Source organism: Phoxinus phoxinus, assembly GCF_949152265.1.
Source record: "Phoxinus phoxinus genome assembly, chromosome: 2".
In the NCBI taxonomy this organism is placed as follows: Eukaryota; Metazoa; Chordata; class Actinopteri; order Cypriniformes; family Leuciscidae; genus Phoxinus; species Phoxinus phoxinus.
The window spans coordinates 8,788,241-8,807,264 of record NC_136877.1 but is presented as its reverse complement, the minus strand read 5'-3'; the positions used below and the strand labels follow the sequence as shown (position 1 = coordinate 8,807,264).

Genomic DNA, 19,024 nt, shown 5'->3' with positions numbered 1-19,024 from the left:
GAATGATGAAATGTCATAACTGCTGATTGTTAAATGCTCTATTTTGTGTTTTTAACGAACACATTTAGATGCCAAAGAATGCTGTTATTGAAATACATATGCATCATGTTATGAAACGAGGCTGTTAGCATGAAGTGGTAATGATGCTACAATTAGTCTGTCACATTTGATTGCTAAACACCCAGAGGGCCGCTTCTGGGATGAGAAAAGGATGTTTATATATGTCAGTTCTGTTTGCCGAACGGTTGACGAGTCGTCTTTTGTGGATCACAGGGTCATATGTCTGCCATTTGTCTTCCACGCTTCAGGTGCAGGGCTCCAGACTGCGACCAAATGGTCGCATTTTGCGACCAAAATTTGAGAGTGTGCGACTGAATTTTACATCCAGTCGCACATGTGCGACCAGTAAATTTGTCCGTTTTTTTTTTTTTTTTACACGTTAAACGTGGAAGGGGCTTATCAATGAATCCGGAATGTGTGGCAGTGCGGGAAGAATAGGGAATGGCCACTGTAAGTGGCTAATGTGTGGAGGGGGAGGGTCCTAGAGATAATCGAGCGCGCGTTTAAACGTCTGTGGGAAGGAGACGAAGACAAATATCACAACCTACTATGTGCGTCTGAGCAACGAGCAAGCGAACAAATGACTCGTTCTTCCGATCTGCGGCTAGTATGCCAGTTAAATTCACTTGCTGGCTTCTCAAATAAAACATTACAACAGCGATAATAATAAAAAAACGTGAAGAAAACGATTACTCTTTGTGCATTGTACAATGTGAGTGCCAAATGCTCGAACATGACCTGTCATTTACGCCGTCATCACCCGGGAGTTGATAGCGCACGAGCGCAGGCGAGACCTGAACTGCAGATGTTACCATCGGTGTTTAAACTAAACTCATTTATTTTGCCAATGCAAACATTCAAGAGCAAGACGCGAAAGAGAACTCGCGTCTAGATTTGTGCGCGCGTGTGTGTGCGCGCGCGCACGCACGTGTCTGTGTGTATGCGTTAGCCTACTCATCTCGGACAGCGCGCAAATATTATCTTTCAAGTCTTGCTCTTGAATGGACAAATTCACACAAAAAGTATGTCAACATGTCCGTCTTGATGAGCTCGTATCCTAGCAGACATAGTAGCCTATCTGTTATGCCTTAAGTGAACATGTATGAAGAAAGACACTCACAGTATCGGTGTAGCCTAGTAGGCCTACTGAATCAGCTCTGAATTAAATAGCTTTTGTAACTTTAATAAGGATTCATCTTTAATTTATACAGTCAAATATGCAATGTTATTTTACATTTGATTATTTTATTCAATTTCTGTACCTGAAAACTAATGTTAGACCTACCTGAAAAGCATAGTTTATTTTATTAGTAGGCTATCTTTGCTCTATTGTATTTATTTGTGCTTTTGCTTGTGGTTAGATTACTTCTGAATTTTTTTGACAGTAGTCTTTTTTTCCCCTGAACATAACACATACCGAATCATACCGAAACCGTGAACCTAAAACCGTGATACAAACTGAACTGTGAGCTATTTTAAATGTTGCAGCCCTAGTAGGCTACAGTGTCACAGTCGGATGATGATTCAGAGTGAGAGGTTTTAGTGGTGAAAAAGGCTGAACCCACCATTTTCGGGCTGCGAGAATTCAGCTGGTTGAGGTAGTACTGTAAGGAGACGAATTCCATGAACTGCGAATGTTGCAGTCGCTACCCCAACTGCGGGGAACACGAAGTTTGCCGACATTGCAGGCACTTCACAGTTTAAACACAATATTAATAACAATCTTATCCTCAAGCATAGAGTATGCGGTGTTAATAAATCAACTGCCGGTTGCTTTTAGAAGACAAGAGGCTGTAACGTTAAATCAGAGCGCAAAGGCATTGTAATTTCTGCATCTATTATCAAAGTATTTATTAGTAATACACTGGAAATGACTAGAAATGTGAATATTTGGTTAGTATGTTGATTTACAGTGTGTGCTCCTAAATTTCCTGGTTGTGCTCCTAAAATTTTCAGTTAGGGGCCACTGTGCTCCTAGGGAAAAAAGTTAGTCTGGAGCCCTGAGGTGTCAAAGTAATCACTGTGCCTTCCGTAGCCACCATCACCATTGATTAATGTTTTATTGGCTCCTGCTCCACAGTGATTATTTTTAAAGATTATTTATCCTTTAGGGGTGTAAATAATGTGTAAATCTCAGGCACAGGTCATCGTATGCTACACGACCTGAGCTAGAGAAACGCAATGTCTGAAAAGGCCGTTCAAGGTCCAAGAATAATAACTATAAAGATAAGCATAATGATTACTGTATTTGCATCCACACCAATGAACGATAGCGGTCTGTTTATTCTAAGCTCGTGCGCTGCGGTTTCAAAGTCTACATACAACGTTATTGGACATGTTTTTGTGGTTATTGTTGCATTTACACGGATGTCCTCAGCATGCTATATTTTGAGTGAAGTTAGTGTAATCGATCTAATAATATAACAGTGAATTCAGATGAAGTGAGTTAGTCAATATAGTGGAATAAAAACAACAGCTTGTCTTTTTTACCGCATTTTCAAAGGAAGCAAGACAATATTGTCGAAACGAAACGAGTGAATCGATACCCACTTCTACCATTTATTCAGAGGGTATGAACGATTGTTTTTCATATCCATTTTCATGAAAAAGGGCTTGACTTTCTGGACCTCTGCGATTAACTTCTCCGCAATATCGTCTGCCATTTGAAATGCACGAGCACTTAAATTACAATGAGTTCTGATTGGCTGTCAGTGTTTTATCGTTCAACAGCTGGAAAAAAATAATAATTCCGAAATTGATCCCAACAATATTGTTTCTCTACATCGTTTTTTGTTATAGCTGTGGTGTGAACTCTGCTATTGTTTAATATTAAGACCTATTTTTAGAACTATATCTTTATCGTTATCATCCTTGGTGTGAACAGGCTTAAATATGAGTTGAAAGCTTTTTTTTAGATTTAAGGCTAATAAGATTGAGACACAAAGACCTGTTAAGATATGGACAGATGGAAAGTCTTAGAACGGAGCTTAAATGCTTTGGATATTTGAGGTTTCATCTTGAACCTCTGAATAAATGGAACATGTTGCAAGTCTCTGAGCAACACACAGAAGTGGTTCTTTGTTCCTAAATTAATCTGTGCTTTTCAACAAATTGGTTGAGTGAATGCTTCAGTGACTCACTCATACAGGCATTCACTTGTTTCAGTCATAAATGAATCAGTGTTTTTGAACAAATCAGTTTAAGTGATTCATTGACTCACTCATAAAGACTGTTACTGCTGTAACTGAAAATGCATACTTGCCTACTATATATAGACGAAAAACGTGAAAAGAGTATCACGTCCAAAATTCACAGTATTTATTAATGTGTGCAAAAACTAGCACTAGCACTGAGATTTTAAAGTTTGCATCAAACATCACACTTTTCTATTTGGGATTTGTGAATGCTTGTGAAGCTATTGACGAATGTAGTGCGTCCAGATTACATTCATGCTACACCAATTTATACTATATACATATTTTTTAACAGTTGCAAAGTACTTATAAAAAATAAAAAGTACTGACTATGAGTATGCAATTTCGAACATAGTCAGTAATTTGTTTCGTTCATGAAGGAATCAGTGTTTTTTTAACAAATTGGTTGAAGTCAATGATTCAATGACACTTGTGGTTTTAGTAGTTAACGATGTAATTATCATTTGTGTCAAAATTGTTTTATAAGTACTAATGTAGAAAAAATATATATTGTGGATCTCATTAAATGTTGTACATCTAATATCCCCTGTGGAATATAAAGTCTTCAATTGTTTTGTCATTATTTGGTACACTAATTTTGAATTAAAAGAAATGAGATTAATGCTGTTAAGATGAGTAGTTGAATCGTAACCCGGATGTTTTGTGCTTCTTTACAGATAGTGTTGAGGATGAACTGGAGCTCTCTGCTGTACGGCATCGACCAGAAGCTCTGGAGCTGCTGGAGGCTCAAACGCGTTTCTCACGCAAAGAGCTTCAAATTCTCTACCGGGGCTTCAAGAATGTGAGTTAATGCTTCCAACTACATATAAAATGCAACGTTTGATTTCTATTTATTCTTTTCTTATTTTGAATTAGATTGCATTTAGTTCAAAGTTTTCCTTTCGAATGTTGGTTCGATGTGGAACATGCCAAACTTGGCAGGAAATCTGTCACGCTTGCTACAATAATCAGGTCAGGAAAGGTCTCTAGAGTGTCCCTGAGGCATAAATGTCCTTTGTTACCTCTGGTGCTCAATGTAATGAGACAACACCGAATTAACTTGACCCAAATTGTCAGGTGACAGAGCATGAGAGTGGCACAATGGTCCTTTATTATCAGACTCTCAAGGGTGGGAATCAGAATTCTTCCTTAAGACCACACACACGCCGCTGACAGGTGATGACTACACAGTTTTGCTAGCTCTTATAGTTATAGTGATGGCCACTTTCAAAACACTGCTTTGTGAAGCTTTAAAACCTTTGCGAATCAATTGTTTCTAACCAGTTATTCAGGGCAAAATCACATGATTTCTTCAGTAAATGAGGCTTCGCTATATCATAACTGTTTTGAAATGTTTCAAAATTTAAATAGTTCGCCACTTGGGGGCAATGATCTCTGCGAACCAGTTTCTATATCAGTGGGATTTTAACCCTGGTCCTGATTTGTCTCGCGTAGCCAGACCTTCAGACTAACAGCAGAAGGTCTGGACTCCATTGCAGCTTTCATTGGCCAAGGACCGCCCAGAGGCCATCTGACTGACATGTAAAGCAACCAATCACTGTTTGTTTGTTTTCCGCGTCGTGTTGAGGTGTAAAAATGTAACGTCGATGTCTCTACAATAACAGATCGGTGTGTAAAAAAGAGTCTATGCTGTGAACTTTATAGACTTGACATACATTTTTAAAGGCACAATATGCAGGATTTCCGTTTTTGTCAAACAGCGGCCCCTAGTGTTGCTGTGGAGTACTTGTATTTAACGTTACTGTCGTAAATACCGCTCACGCAGAGCCGTCTCTGCACTCACGGCCTGATCCCCTCCCCCCAGTATACGGTACCTGTTCAGTAGGATGGAAGCGCCGGACATCGAACAGGCACAGATAGACTCAGAAGATGTCTACTGACCAGGTAATGTCAGTTACATCTCTGTTGCATCCTTTGCTGCTTTTCAGCTCTCGCCAACGAGTGAAAGCCTGACCGAGTGGGTCTCTTTTCCAGTTCCTCACGCGGTCAGTTTCTCGTTTTCTTTTCCTTGACTTTTCCCTTTTCCGACCGCGCTTTCTTCGTCGACTCTGCCATGATTCACGTGTGAAATGTGTGCTAGTGTCTTCCATAGAGTCTGCTTCATGTGTTGTTGATGTATGTGACGTCGTGCCGTAAAGCAAGTTGTGATTCTTACGAGATTTGGCAGGGCACCACCTCTCAAACTTGCATTGCTGGTTTTTCGTCCTCCTACGACTTTGTTTACCATCGAAATGGCTTCGAAGCTGTTATATTAAGGTACAAATCTTGCATAGTGTGCCTTTAAATCCAGCGTTTAGTTGCTTCTGATAAGCGCTCATTGTCACAGTTGTAAACACGACAGCCTTGAGAAAAATTTTGCGTCACTGCATCTTTGTTTGGCGTTTCGATGCCTCCTGCCTTTTTAAGGCCGCTTAGTGAAGCAATGCTATTCTGATGCGTATTGGTTCTCTTCTTTGAATTTGCAGCGCACCACATCTGCCAATTGCATCAATCCACATTGCCACTGTAAGCTTTAGGCTACAACCTGTCTGAGAGTTGCCACCATGGCGAGTGACAAAAATGCGTTCCAGTGTTGGACATGTCAAAATCATCCAGATTTCAGAAGTTGCCAGTGAGAATGAAAGTAGAATCTATTCTTGCTTCTGTTAGAGAGAAATCAATATTAGGCTAACGTGTAATCTGTAACATATTACATTTCAATAACCTTCCCAACACTATTCATTTTCCAATGTTGTGTCCTGTATTGTAAATATTAAATCTGTTTGCTTTTTTATTATTTCACGTTTAATATCACCTGACATTTCCACTTCACGTTTCTACTTGTTTGATTTTTGACTGTGAGGTACTAAAATCCTTCAAAATAGATTTAATTAGTAAATCATTGTCAAGGGTCCTGTTCCAAATGCCGCCCAAAAGCCTCACGTTATTCCTCTGACTCCACACTTTGATGATGTAATTGTAGAGCTGAACAAAAGGGCATATCGGGGGCACGTGAGCTCCTTCTGAAACAAAAAAATGTCCACCCTACAGTCTCGTGAAGTTCACAGACACACACACACACACACGCAACAGCTATTGCGAGTCTGCAACTCCTCAAGTGTGTCATGTGGGACAGGCCTGGTTCACTGCTTGTTATACTTGTGTTGATGTGTTGCTTTGTTGGTCCATGCTGGTTTTGCTATCCTCCTGATTACAGAGGAAAAATACACAAAGTGATTAAATAATTGGCACTTGTGTCCATGATAACAGCCTTTTGAACAGTTATAGTCAGACCCTTGCCGTTAGAAATCATTTTCTCTCCATCTATTAACGTATTTTTCTGTATTTCAAAGTATGCCAGTGCTAGTCAAAGAGAAAGGGGTTAATGTTTTGTTTTGATTGGAAACAGACAGCACTGCTTTTTATTACTGATGCTGAGTTCTCACTATAGGTGATTTTGTATATACCAGAGAAATATTAAACACGGATTGAGAGCGTGTTCATTTGAGCTTTTGGGGAGAATCATTGTGTTCATTAAACCCCTCCTGTTTAACTTGCTATACAATTAATTATTGGTATCTTTGCTAATAATTTTGCTAATTCACTATGGTTCGAAAATTTGGGGTCAGTAAGATTTTTATTTAACCTACCAGTCAAAGGATTTTGATCGGTAAGATTTTTATTGTTTTTAAAAGAAGTCTCTTCTGCTCACCAAGGCTGCATTTTTATATATAAATAAATAAAAAACAGTAATATTGTGAAATATTATTACAATTTGAATATATTGTAAAGTGTAATATTCCTGTGATCAAAACTGAATTTTCAGCATCATTACTCCAGTCTTCAGTGTCACATGATTCTTCAGAAATCATTCTAATATGATGTTTTGATGTTCAATAAACATTTCTCATTATTATCAATGTTGAAAACAGTTATTTACATTTTTATTTCAGACTTATTTGATGAATAGAAAGTTCAAAAGAGCAGAATGTATCTGAAATAGAAAGCTTTTGTAACATTAAACACTACCATTCAAAAGTTTGGGGTCAGTAAGAATTTTTATTAAATTTTTTGGGGGAAATCAAATGAATCCATAATTGTATTCATCAATGATGAATAAAGTTACAGTAAAGACATTTATAATGTTACAAAAGATTATATTTCAAATCAATTCTGTTCTTTTGAACTTTCTATTCATCAAATAATCCTGAAAAACAAATTAAAACATTAAAAATCGTACCGATCCAAAACTTTTGACTGGTTGTGTATATATACAAATGATGGCAAAGATATGAATAATGTTACAAAAGAGTTATATTTTAAATAAAGTTATATTTTAAATGTTCTTTTGAAATCTCCATTCATTAAATAATCCTGAAAAAAAATGTGTCATGCTTTCCACAAAAATATTAAGCAGCATTTTCAACATTGATAATATTAGGAAATGTTTCCTGAGCAGCAAATCAACATATGTGAATGATTTCTGAAGGATCATGTGACACTGAAGACTGGAATGATGTAATGATGCTGAAAATTCAGCTTTGATCACAGGTATAAATTACATTTTACAATATATTCAGATAGAAAATGGTTATTTTAAATTGTAATAATTATTTATTATAAATAATAACTTATAATAATAACAGTAGTACTAATAATATTTTACAGTATTACTGTACATAAAAAAATCCTGCCAACCACAAACTGTGCAGATCTTAATCCTTTAAATGAAAAGTTATGTCAATATTTAATCCTCATGTTTACAGATGAACACAAAAGGAAATATCAAAATGTCAGATCTGCTCTTTTCCATACAAGGAAATACAAGAAATTAATGGTGATTCATGGCTGTCAAGGTCAGTTGTTCAGGGAAAAAAAAAAAAAAAAAAAAAAAATATATATATATATATATATATATATATATATATATAATTATATTAAATAAAATGTAATTAAATTGAATTAAAAATAAAAATAAATCCAAAACCAAATAGTGCTGAGGCTGTTTGATTGGGAGAATTTCACCTTGTATATCATGTAAAATAATCTGTTAATAGTGGATTCTACAGATGAGGAGATGGTGGTCAGACTTTTTTCTTACAAGGTTAATTACACTGTACAAGTGATCAGGATCTAAATTAAACTTGATTATCTGCAAATAAGCTGTAGTATATTTTACTTCTAACAAAGTATTTCACAATCTTCTCGCCTCCATTCAGACTTTTCCTGTGTGTTATTCCAGTTGTATTATTATCCTGTGACTCCACTGAATTAGTGGTAAACTGAAAGCCAAATATGCCAGATAACCTGTCTCTGATCCTCTGTGTGCAGTCAGTGAATGAACATGGTTCAGTAAGCTGAAAAAATCGTTTAATTACTGCCTGTGTATCTTAACGGTGTTAATGAACCTTGCATTGCTCCTGGAGTTTTGATAACGTTGAGAAGACTTTGGCAGTGATGGTTTCTGATGAGAGCGGCGTGTCTCTTAAAAGGTAATTACACGGGGTCTCTCTCACGCTGCGTGCACAAGAGACAGTGGATGACAGCAACACAAAACAATCCCTTTTAATTAACCCGAGCTCACTGTAACAACACAGAACTTTCTCAGACACAGCCTTTTATGTCAAAGATGTGAAGTCAACTTCCTGTAGGGCTTCTTTCATGTACCAGAGCCCAAGGTAATTGGTGGTGCAGAGGACGCATTTCTTACTATTCTTGTTGTTATTTATAAAAATATAAAAATCGGGATGCAATGTTGGGTAAAACATGCATATTGTGACAATGTACTGTAAGCATTAAAGGATAATTCCGGTTTTTAACACCTTGAGTCTATATTGTAGTTTGTTTTGGATGAACAAGAGTGGTGGACAACATTTTTTTGACAATGGTTCCTCTCTCGAGTTTTTGACTATAATAGAATTGGCCATGGACCCATTTAACATTGGAGTCAATGGGCATGTCCGAAAATGTCATTAAAACAGACAATAATGTTCGTTTACAAAACTGTTAAACTCACCGAGTGGTTAGTGGTGTTCGTTGATGATTATAAACAATAAATCGTCGCAATATATGATTCCAATCCGTTTATTTTGCTATAGTGGAACTATTTTTTCAACAATGGGATTTTACAAAATGACGAATAAAACACGACAGAAACTGTATTTCGCAACACTTTTTGTTTCTGGAACATCAACGAACACCACTAATCACTCGGTGAGTTGCACAGTTTTGTAAACAAACATTATTGGCTGTTTTAATGACATTTTCGGACATGCCCATTGACTCCAATGTTAAATGGGTCCATGGCCAATTCTATTATAGTCAAAAACTCGAGAGAGGAACCATTGTCAAAAAAATGTTGTCCACCACTCTTGTTAATCCAAAACAAACTACAATATAGACTCAAGGTGTTAAATACCGGAATTATCCTTTAAGTTAAAATTTGTGGTCAGTATAACCCCGTCACAAATAAAATATAATAAAATAAATTTGAACAGATCTTCAACATGTTAAAGGAATTGCAAAAGGAGATATCAAAATGTTAATCTGCTCTTTTTCATTAAAGAAAATTTGCAATATTCATTGTGATCACTATAGCTGTCACATTCAATTGTTTATATAAAATAAAATATAATATAATAAGATGTGCTTGATCTACTCTGCTCTGATTGGTCAGCCGGCCCAGTCTGTTGTGATTGATCTACTCTGCTCTGATTGGTCAGCCGGCCCAGTCTGTTGTGATTGATCTACTCTGCTCTGATTGGTCAGCTGGCCCAGTCTGTTGTGATCAGTGTTGGGGAAGTAACTTTTAAAAAGTAGTGTTTGCTCATTACTCTTTACTTCTGAAAAAAAGTAATCCGTTACTTTACTTAGTTACCCCCTATGGAAAGTAACTTTTTACGTTACTCGTTACTTTTTTACGTTACTTTTATGTTGCTTGACTTCGGGCAGAACCCAATATCTGGGATGTATAATTTGCATTTGGTAGCCTAACTACACATGTTTTAAATTGTATTTAGTTTAGTGACAGCATGGTGCAATATTTGATATAGGCTACTGCTTTTATTATTGCTTGATACAAATTTTACAATTTCAATTTAATTCTTGTTGTTTTATTCCAATCTTGATTCAATTTGATTTTGGATACATATTAGGTAGGTATGTACATTTTTCTCAAGAAAGAAAATCTCAGCTAATGCTGTAAACATAGACTAGAGAGCCCTGTCAGCTGGTATTATTAAAGGTTTAAAATAACAACTCAAATTAAATATAGGCCTAATGAGGTTTTTATTACAACAACTTTATCATATTTTAATGATATAAGTAAAAAATATAATAAATATGTAGCCTAATATAGCCTATTAGTGCACATACAGTATTTAGCAAAATACTAATTTATACTAATAAAAAAATAATAATAATCTAGCCAACTAAGATGCTATGGTCATTAAATGGTTTTCCTGAGGTAAATGTAACGTTATGTGACATTGTAGTCTTCTTCAGCTATTTTATTGACACCTTTCCGCGGTTGATAAACACTGATTGGTCGATATTATGAATGAGGCATATACTTTTCGGTAAGTTGTAGGCTACTGTATCTTTCAACACACGTTACACACCTATTTATCATTCGTGTTTATTTACTATTAACTAGGCTAGTAAAGAGAGATGATCAGTTCACGTGGCATTTGAACTGAGGAGCTACAGCGACCTGTCACATTTTAAGCGCCAAAACGGTATTTGTTTGAATTTCGTAATAATATTGACAGAATCTGAGAGCTGAGAATTTGTTCCATATCAAAAGTAACCTGCTCTGTCTAGTCTGTCGGTGTCAGTGTCCTCTTTGCGTCGCGATTTTTCTCTGCGTGAGAAAATGGATGTGTGGCGTGAGAGCGTGTGAAATTGCGTGAGTCTCACGGTCAATGCGTGAGAGTTGGCAGCTCTGTATAGCCTACACTTAAATAGCCTGTGTATACAGTAGCATTTCATCTTTTATAAAATTATATTTTGGCCAAATGTATTTTACAACAGGAAAAACTCAGCGCCCATATAGGCCTAGCTACACCAAACTAGTTTGTAACCTGTTGATGAAAACGTAATGTGATGCCACCGGGCGCCGGCGCCGTTTTAATGACGGACAAAATGAACATTTGCACACTTTCTCTGGTCAAAAACCCCGTAACTGCATTTGAGTTTAACTTTTGTAAAATGTTAACAATATATTGATAAGTTATAGGGCCTACAACAACATAGCCTATAATTTGTTTTTACCATTGGAAAATCATAAGCATAGGTGCACCCCCGCGCTATTTCGTGCTGGAACTTACACAAAACGACCTCGTCACCTAGGTAACATCGATTTCTACGAAATATCTTCTTTGATTTATGATTGTTGATAGACTTAATTTATTAACATTTAATCATGTTTTGGTAATAATATTAAATTATGGTTAATTCAGGCTGTTAATATGCACGTATTAGCTAATTTTTGAATCTAGGCTATTATATATTCTCCGCTCGTCTTCACATGAAATGTTTAGCTAAAGAAGCCCTGAAACCCTGTATATCTATATTATCTTATTGTTATGTTTTTTTTTATTAATAGTGAATACATTTAAAGCAAAAAGATATTTTGTGTTTTTAAAGATAAAATGTGCCAATTTTTATGTAGGCCTAAATAATCTTAATATAAAAAAAATTAAATAAAAGGGAGGGGGGTGCCCTTTTTCAGTTTCAACACATGCCCCTCAAAAGGTCTGTGCACGGAATAATTTTCGTCATTATTTTCATCAACGACATTTTTTCACAGACGAAAATGAGACGATAACTAAATAAAAGCCAGTTTTAAATAACAAAAACTATCTATTGACATTTTAGTTAGGGACGATTTGGGAGGAGATCCAGTCAGAACTGATTTGAGTCGTAACGTGCACCCAAAGCGCGCAGCCGTATACGTAGACAGTTATACAGCGCGCGAGTTCTGAACTGAGCTCTCTTTTGCATCTGAATGGTAGTGGGAATACCTCCATCCCTCAAAAGTTAGCGTTGGCTGCTTCTCGCTTGCCATGATTGCTCTGCTACCAGCCTCTGACACATACCGTGTGGATCTTGTGATATTGTGCAAGTGCAGCTGAGAAGGCAGTGTCGCTGTCAAATCTGTCCCTGGGAAAAGTAACGTTGCGGCGAATTGAAATAGGAACTACGTTTCATTGCCAAATTTTCAGTAGTAGTGCGTTACACTACTTTTTACCTGAAAAAAGTAGTTGTGTTACACACAACACTGATTGTGATTGATCCACTCTACTCTGATTGGTCAGCCGGCCCAGTCTGTTGTGATTGTTCTACCGCTTAGAGCGCATGTCAGAAACAAAACGCCTATTTAGGGGTGTTCATTCCAGTTTTTTGGAGTTGACTCCGACTCCCACTGTAGGAGTTAATGGAATGTCAACAACACAAACCAAAATCTTCCTGTGTCAGCTAACTACAGTGTTTGAGGGTGGGTCAAAATAGACATTGTTCGCAGGCAGCCAATGAAGAACGTAGGCTGGCCTTATGCAAATTGGTTACATTGTCATGTGGGTATATAACAGGAAATGAGACTGGAATTTCAGAAACGATTCCTTCTTTTAGGAGACAATGGCTGCTTCACTACTATAGTAGGCGAAATTCAGTATGTGACAAAAGAAGTATATGTTCAGAATTGACAGTACTCCGGATGACCTACTACGTCCAGCGTGAATCTGAAGTCTGCATACTATGGACACTTTACTATCCCATAAATAGTAAATAAAAAGACCATTACACCCTCCTCTAAAAAAAAATAAGTTCAAGACATGTTTTTGAAAATGTGGTAGTTGTCTTTTGGATAGAAAACTGACAATAAGTTTTGTGTGAAAGTATTATACTGGTATTAAGTCAATCTCTTCAAAGAATTTGTAACAAAAAGATGAAACTTATCATCTATAGCCTATTTATGTCCTAAATGTAAGTCTCAAGGGAAGATGAGGATGAACTGAATGTGTTAAGAGGCATCAACTGAGTCGGATTTGTTCCAGAAAACTTGATAAATACATATTTTTTTAGGTCCTAAACACTTATTTTAAGAGCACACAGCAGAGATTACATTGGCTTCATCACTGTACTCGGATGAAATGCACAAAGGGACAGTGGAAGTTCATCATGAGGTCAAGCTTTCATTAAGTCTTCATACTGTATATTAAAGATATATACAATGTTTCTGTACAGTAAATCCATTTAAGCATGACTGAATCCTTTTAACCAGGCCAGCAGAAGCAAACTGTTTTCTGAAAGTGTAACAGACAGTTCTACAATGTTGTTGAAGAATGATCAAAGAACAAATCCCTCCTGTACTGCGCTTGTATCAAAAACGGTACGATTTTCCCATCTCAGCACACGCCACCTCTCAGTCCTCCTCTAGTTGCTCAATACACCGCAAAGGGAATACTGTAATGAGGTTTCATATCTGGCTCTGAATGCCCGAGGCTGGTTTCTGATTATTTGATTTTCATGTTATTTTATTGCTGAGAGTTTTGCCATGTTCTGTTACATGTGCACACTTTATAAACTTCAATTAGTTTGCCCTGCAGACGGACTCTTATTCAGCTCCAAACATTACAATGTGTCTTCCATTGTGAAGTCCTTAAAGGGATAGTTCACCCTAAAATGAAAATTAAGTCATTGTTTACTCACCCTGGTGTTGTGCTAATGCTGTATGCCCTTCTTTCTTAGGAGCATTTTTTTTTTAATGTGCCGCTCGCACTCGTCCATACAGTGGCAGTGAATACTAACCAGCATAAAGATTTTTTTAAAAGACTAAAATGTAACCGGAACTACTCAACCGTCTCCGAGCAGGATTCGAACCGGCATCTCCGGCATGGGAGGTGGACGCGTGAACAAGGATGCTAAAGTAGTCTCTAGCGTCAGTCGCTAGTGATGCCAGCGGAGTGAGGTTTACACTCACAGTAGAGATGCGCGGATGGGCTATTATTTAATCCGCATCACAAAACTCATCATCCGTCCGCCATCCATCCGCACCGTTTTTGACCAATTTTCAAAACCGGGTCAGGGGTAGGTCATTCGTACGAATTCATATGAATTTGGCAACTTGTAAAATATGTACGATTTAGCAAAAATCTTAAAAATTAGTACGAGTGAGGTCGTATGAATTGGTACGAATTAGCCACCTTGTAAAATTCGCACGATTTGCCGTGAGATCGGGTTGAAATATCAGGCAAGGAAATGAAAAGCACAATTTTCAAACTGTGCTTTTCATTTCCTTGAGAAAAACAGGGAAATTAATAACATCTTACCTTAAACATAAAAGTTTCGTAGTGAATGTACATTTTTCTAGTCATGCTCAACTCAAATCAAATGAACTATTTCCGCTGATAAAATTGTTCTTTGTGAGTGCACTCTGTATATATATATCTCATAACTCAAATGAAGTGTATGATTCAGATTATTTAGTGACTTGTGATCATAGACAATAACTGAAATCTCTCTTTTTATGTGGATTAAGGACATCTGAGCAATTTTCTGCAATTACCTTGCTTGAAATAGTTATACTTTAAAAGCGGATTTCATAATTGCTGCAATTCCCAAACCATTTATGATAAAGCAACAGCAATCATCTTGAAAAAAATCTTCCTGGGGTCCAAATAACACAGTTCCAGACATTTTAAAGTTGGATAGTGCCTTTGGATTGATCATTTGTTAAAATCCTTCATATGACATATGTACAGAATCGTGTGTTTATCACTGCAGGAGTGCAGTATTGATAGAATGCTTCAATTATGCCATCTATGGATTGGAACTACAAAATATGTTTTTAAAGGACAAAATAAATAGGACACGAGTTACAGGCATAAAAGCCCAGTTAAAACTGCTGATGATGATCAAAATAAGAATAAATGGACAGAAAAATCAGATTTGACTTTGTTTTCTAGATGTTTTGTATTTATCATCATATAAATGCACAGCTTGTCAGAAAAAAAATGACACCTCTATTACTCACTTTAAATTGCAACGGGCAGGATGAATACATGACATCGAATTGAATATTAAAGCTACTTTTCTTTGCTACTTTACTCATCTGTTTCTCCTTATAAAGCTACATGTAATATAGATGTCAGAATCCATTATTGTGTTTTAAACTAGTTAAAAGAACATTAGAGTTCTCAGTTCTTTTGGTATAAACATGTGAATTAAAACAATACATCTAACTATTCAAATTAGAAAGCGGTGGCATCTTCCTCGAGACAAAGACATTCCTTTTATATTGTTTTCATGTCTGTCATCACGGGAGATGTATTGTTAAAAAAGTGATTTCACGTTGTTTTAGCTGGTTTGTCATTTCAATATCATTTCATATGCTGTAACTGGCTAATAAAGGTTTGCTAAATACAGGTCTTGTAAAGTTCAGTCTGTAATCGCTTTAACTTTCAGACTATCACTTGTTTATGACATTTGAATAACAACACTAATGTACATCTGTTATATCTACTGCATTCTCGAAAATAATCAAATATGTTTTTTGGCTTCAGTAAACATCTTGGATAACAGGCATCGCAATTCCCTCAACAAAAATAATAAAGAAACTGCGTCGCTGATGTTCTGAGGCGCCAGCCATCCTCATAATGCATGTTCAGTGCCTTCTCGGGCTTGAAAGGATCATTTCAGCAGAGCCGCTCATAAACGTGTATATCAGACAAGTGTCATCAGACAAGTTTGACAGCTTAAACTATTGGATGGTCATCTTGAAGAGATCAATCTCATTGTCAGAGCATCGTTTTTAGTGCAAGTCATCAACTAAATTCAAGCACTAAGCATCTCACAATATATTAGTGATGCAACATGCAAACTTCAATGTTGAATGCTAGACAAATCGTATATGAGGTTTATCATTATCTAATGATAAGTGATATTACAGAGTGGAACATGTTCAAGTCTGACAAGCATTTGCTATCTCTCTGAGCTCATTTATTCGAAATGGAGAGTCATAATATGATATTATGTTCAAAGCAGCAAATGCACTTTCACTCTCATTTTCATGATGCACATTAGACTGCATCACACTGGCGAGAATGGACAATGGATATTGTGTTTATTGCTTAGGAATGATGTCATTTCATATTTGGATTTGTATGCGCATAATGGTTCTCTTGCTGAAATCACTCCACAATATCATCTCAATAAGCTTGTCATGGAAATGCCTGTATCTGTGTTTGCAGGAGTGCCCCAGTGGTGTGGTCAATGAAGACACATTTAAGGAAATTTACTCTCAGTTCTTTCCACAGGGAGGTGAGTGTGTTTAAAGTCATGTTCTCTAGTACTATTTCCTTTACAGTTACACCAAACACACACACAGTATGGGGATATTTTATAACCTGATCTGACCTTTTATTTTGTTGGTGTAACCTGGAGTACTATTTGTAAAAATATTTGGAGTAGGATTTACTTTAAAACAATTATTTTCTTAAGGATTGCTGGTAAATTTCACACATAATTAAAGTTACACATTCAATTAAACTCTTAGAAATACTTGTGCATTTAACAGTTTTAATGCACACCTTCCAGCCAATCATAATCGAGTATTCAGACAGACCATGGTATAAGTAAGGAATAATTGAATCCAGGCCGTTGAATTATTAGAAAAATAATGCACACCCGAGGTGGTAATTCGCGTCATGACCGCATTACCACCTCGGGTGTGCATTATCTTTCTAATAATTCAACGGCCTGGAGTCAATTATTCCGGTTATACTACAGTTAACACACCTCGAAATATTGTTCAGATGATGTATTTCAAGACGTTTGTAAAGTTTTTGTCATTAAAACGCTCTTGTATGTAGGACTAATTCCTTGCGCATCTAAACCCATGCGCCGTTGCTAATTCCAAAACGTAATTTTAGAGTTAGTAACGGAGGTTTGAGCCGCTAATAGCAGAGTAATGCTGGGGTGTGTACACACTTAACGACTAGAAACATTCTCTGACTGTGAATGCAGCAGATTTTAAACACCGCTGTGAACACAGACTGAACGCGCTGAACACGCGTGCATGATCAGTCATAAGTATCAATTACATTATAACTGGCCTTACAGTAAGTGTGTCCCCGGCTTTATGGAGTTATTAATGCAGTTATGAGAGAGAGAGAGAGAGAGAGAGAGAGAGAGAGAGAGAGAGAGAGAGAGAGAGAGAGAGAGAGAGAGAGAGAGAGAGAGAGAGAGAGAAGCACGTGCGTCAATATTATTATTTATTTATTGATTCAATTAATTTTAATTAATTCGTTCATTCTTTTTTTCTATTAGTGACAGTAGACTAGACTAAACACAAAGCCCTTTTAACAAGTATAGGCCTATCAATAATTATTTATTTGTTATATTATCTGCAATAATTACGAAAACCCGTGCAGCAGGACTGTCAATTTATTTAAATATTCAGTTTAATTTTCTATTGATTATATATAGGACTATATACTTTATTTGTTAAAATAAAACTGCATGTTTCCATTGATTGTGAAGTTAGACATTGGAAATTGCAATCAAGCGCATGGTTTTTCTTGTTATGAATTGTATCCTATTTTCCGTTATTACAGTTGACTACGCAAAGTGATACGGAACTGTAATGCGGTCAAGACCTGCCGGAACTACTTTAGCCGTGCGGTTCCCTGAAAATAATTGCACACCATAGAACGTTTGTCAACCAATCAGATTCAAGCATTCAACAGCCCTGTGGTATAAAAGCATTTAATGCACATGTAATTCCAGTCAATTTAATAACCGTATTCTATATTAATGCACTCGCACACAGAGATCGGAGATTTAGCTGCGCACACACAGAAACATTCAGAAGCACAGAAATTTCTCAACGCTGCTCCGCGACTATAAATATCTTCGCTACTGAAACGCTATATTATATTTCTTAGAGAGGGGGTAACATCGCTGTTTTTGAACCTCACAGCTTCACTATTAGTAGAAAGATGCTGCACAGACGCAGGTAATTCACACACACATCTAATAATAATTGTAATATATTGTTTTGTTATTGATAGTGTAAGCTGAATGATGTTCCCTATGTCTTCAACCTAGAAACTGTATAACATAAAATAGAAATCAAACATGAACTTAAATGACTAAAAAGCCCCCGATGGGAGTTTCTCCTCATCATTTCAGGAGTCCACCACACACACACACCACTGATCTGATTGGAAGTCTCTCAGAGGAAATGGTGATTCTCTTCTCTTTCGAGTCACATGATTTGTGCCACTGCACAGTCAAAGGAGTAGTTTTATAATTATAGGTTTGAGCTTCTCTACATCATTTGTCAGGGTTTGTGACAAATCTCTCTCACGTGACCCTGCTCATTTCCTGCCCATTCACATACACACACTATTTGTATTATTTATAGTATAATGGATCATAGCTTGTGCAAGCTAATGCATCCCCTTGGTTGTTGAACATAATTAGCTGTGCAATGAGTTAATGACATTGCTGGGACTGAAGCTGAGCGGTTTCCCGTTATATTTTTCAGATGCATCAACGTATGCACATTTTCTGTTCGATGCATTCGACACCGACCACAATGGCTCTGTCAGTTTTGAGGTAAGTAATAATACTAATGGAGCATTCTGACTGAATGCAATCTCTATTGCATGCATGGCATTAATAGTAAACCAAACCTAATAATACAGCAGTTTCACATTTGGACACACACACACACCTAAATATATATATATATATATATATATATA

General features: G+C 36.7%; 1 protein-coding gene across 3 annotated transcripts in view; it reads left to right on the top strand.

Moving 5' to 3' along the window:
* The window catches only part of kcnip4a (potassium voltage-gated channel interacting protein 4a), a 221,404-nt gene that overhangs the window by 191,964 nt on the left and 10,416 nt on the right, over positions 1 to 19,024 (top strand). For all 3 annotated transcript variants that reach the window (XM_079597624.1, XM_079597622.1, XM_079597623.1), the window contains 3 exons: positions 3,932 to 4,056; positions 16,505 to 16,574; positions 18,805 to 18,875. In XM_079597624.1, coding sequence (XP_079453750.1) covers positions 3,932 to 4,056; positions 16,505 to 16,574; positions 18,805 to 18,875 — 266 coding nt within the window. The remainder of the gene's footprint in view (positions 1 to 3,931; positions 4,057 to 16,504; positions 16,575 to 18,804; positions 18,876 to 19,024) is intronic.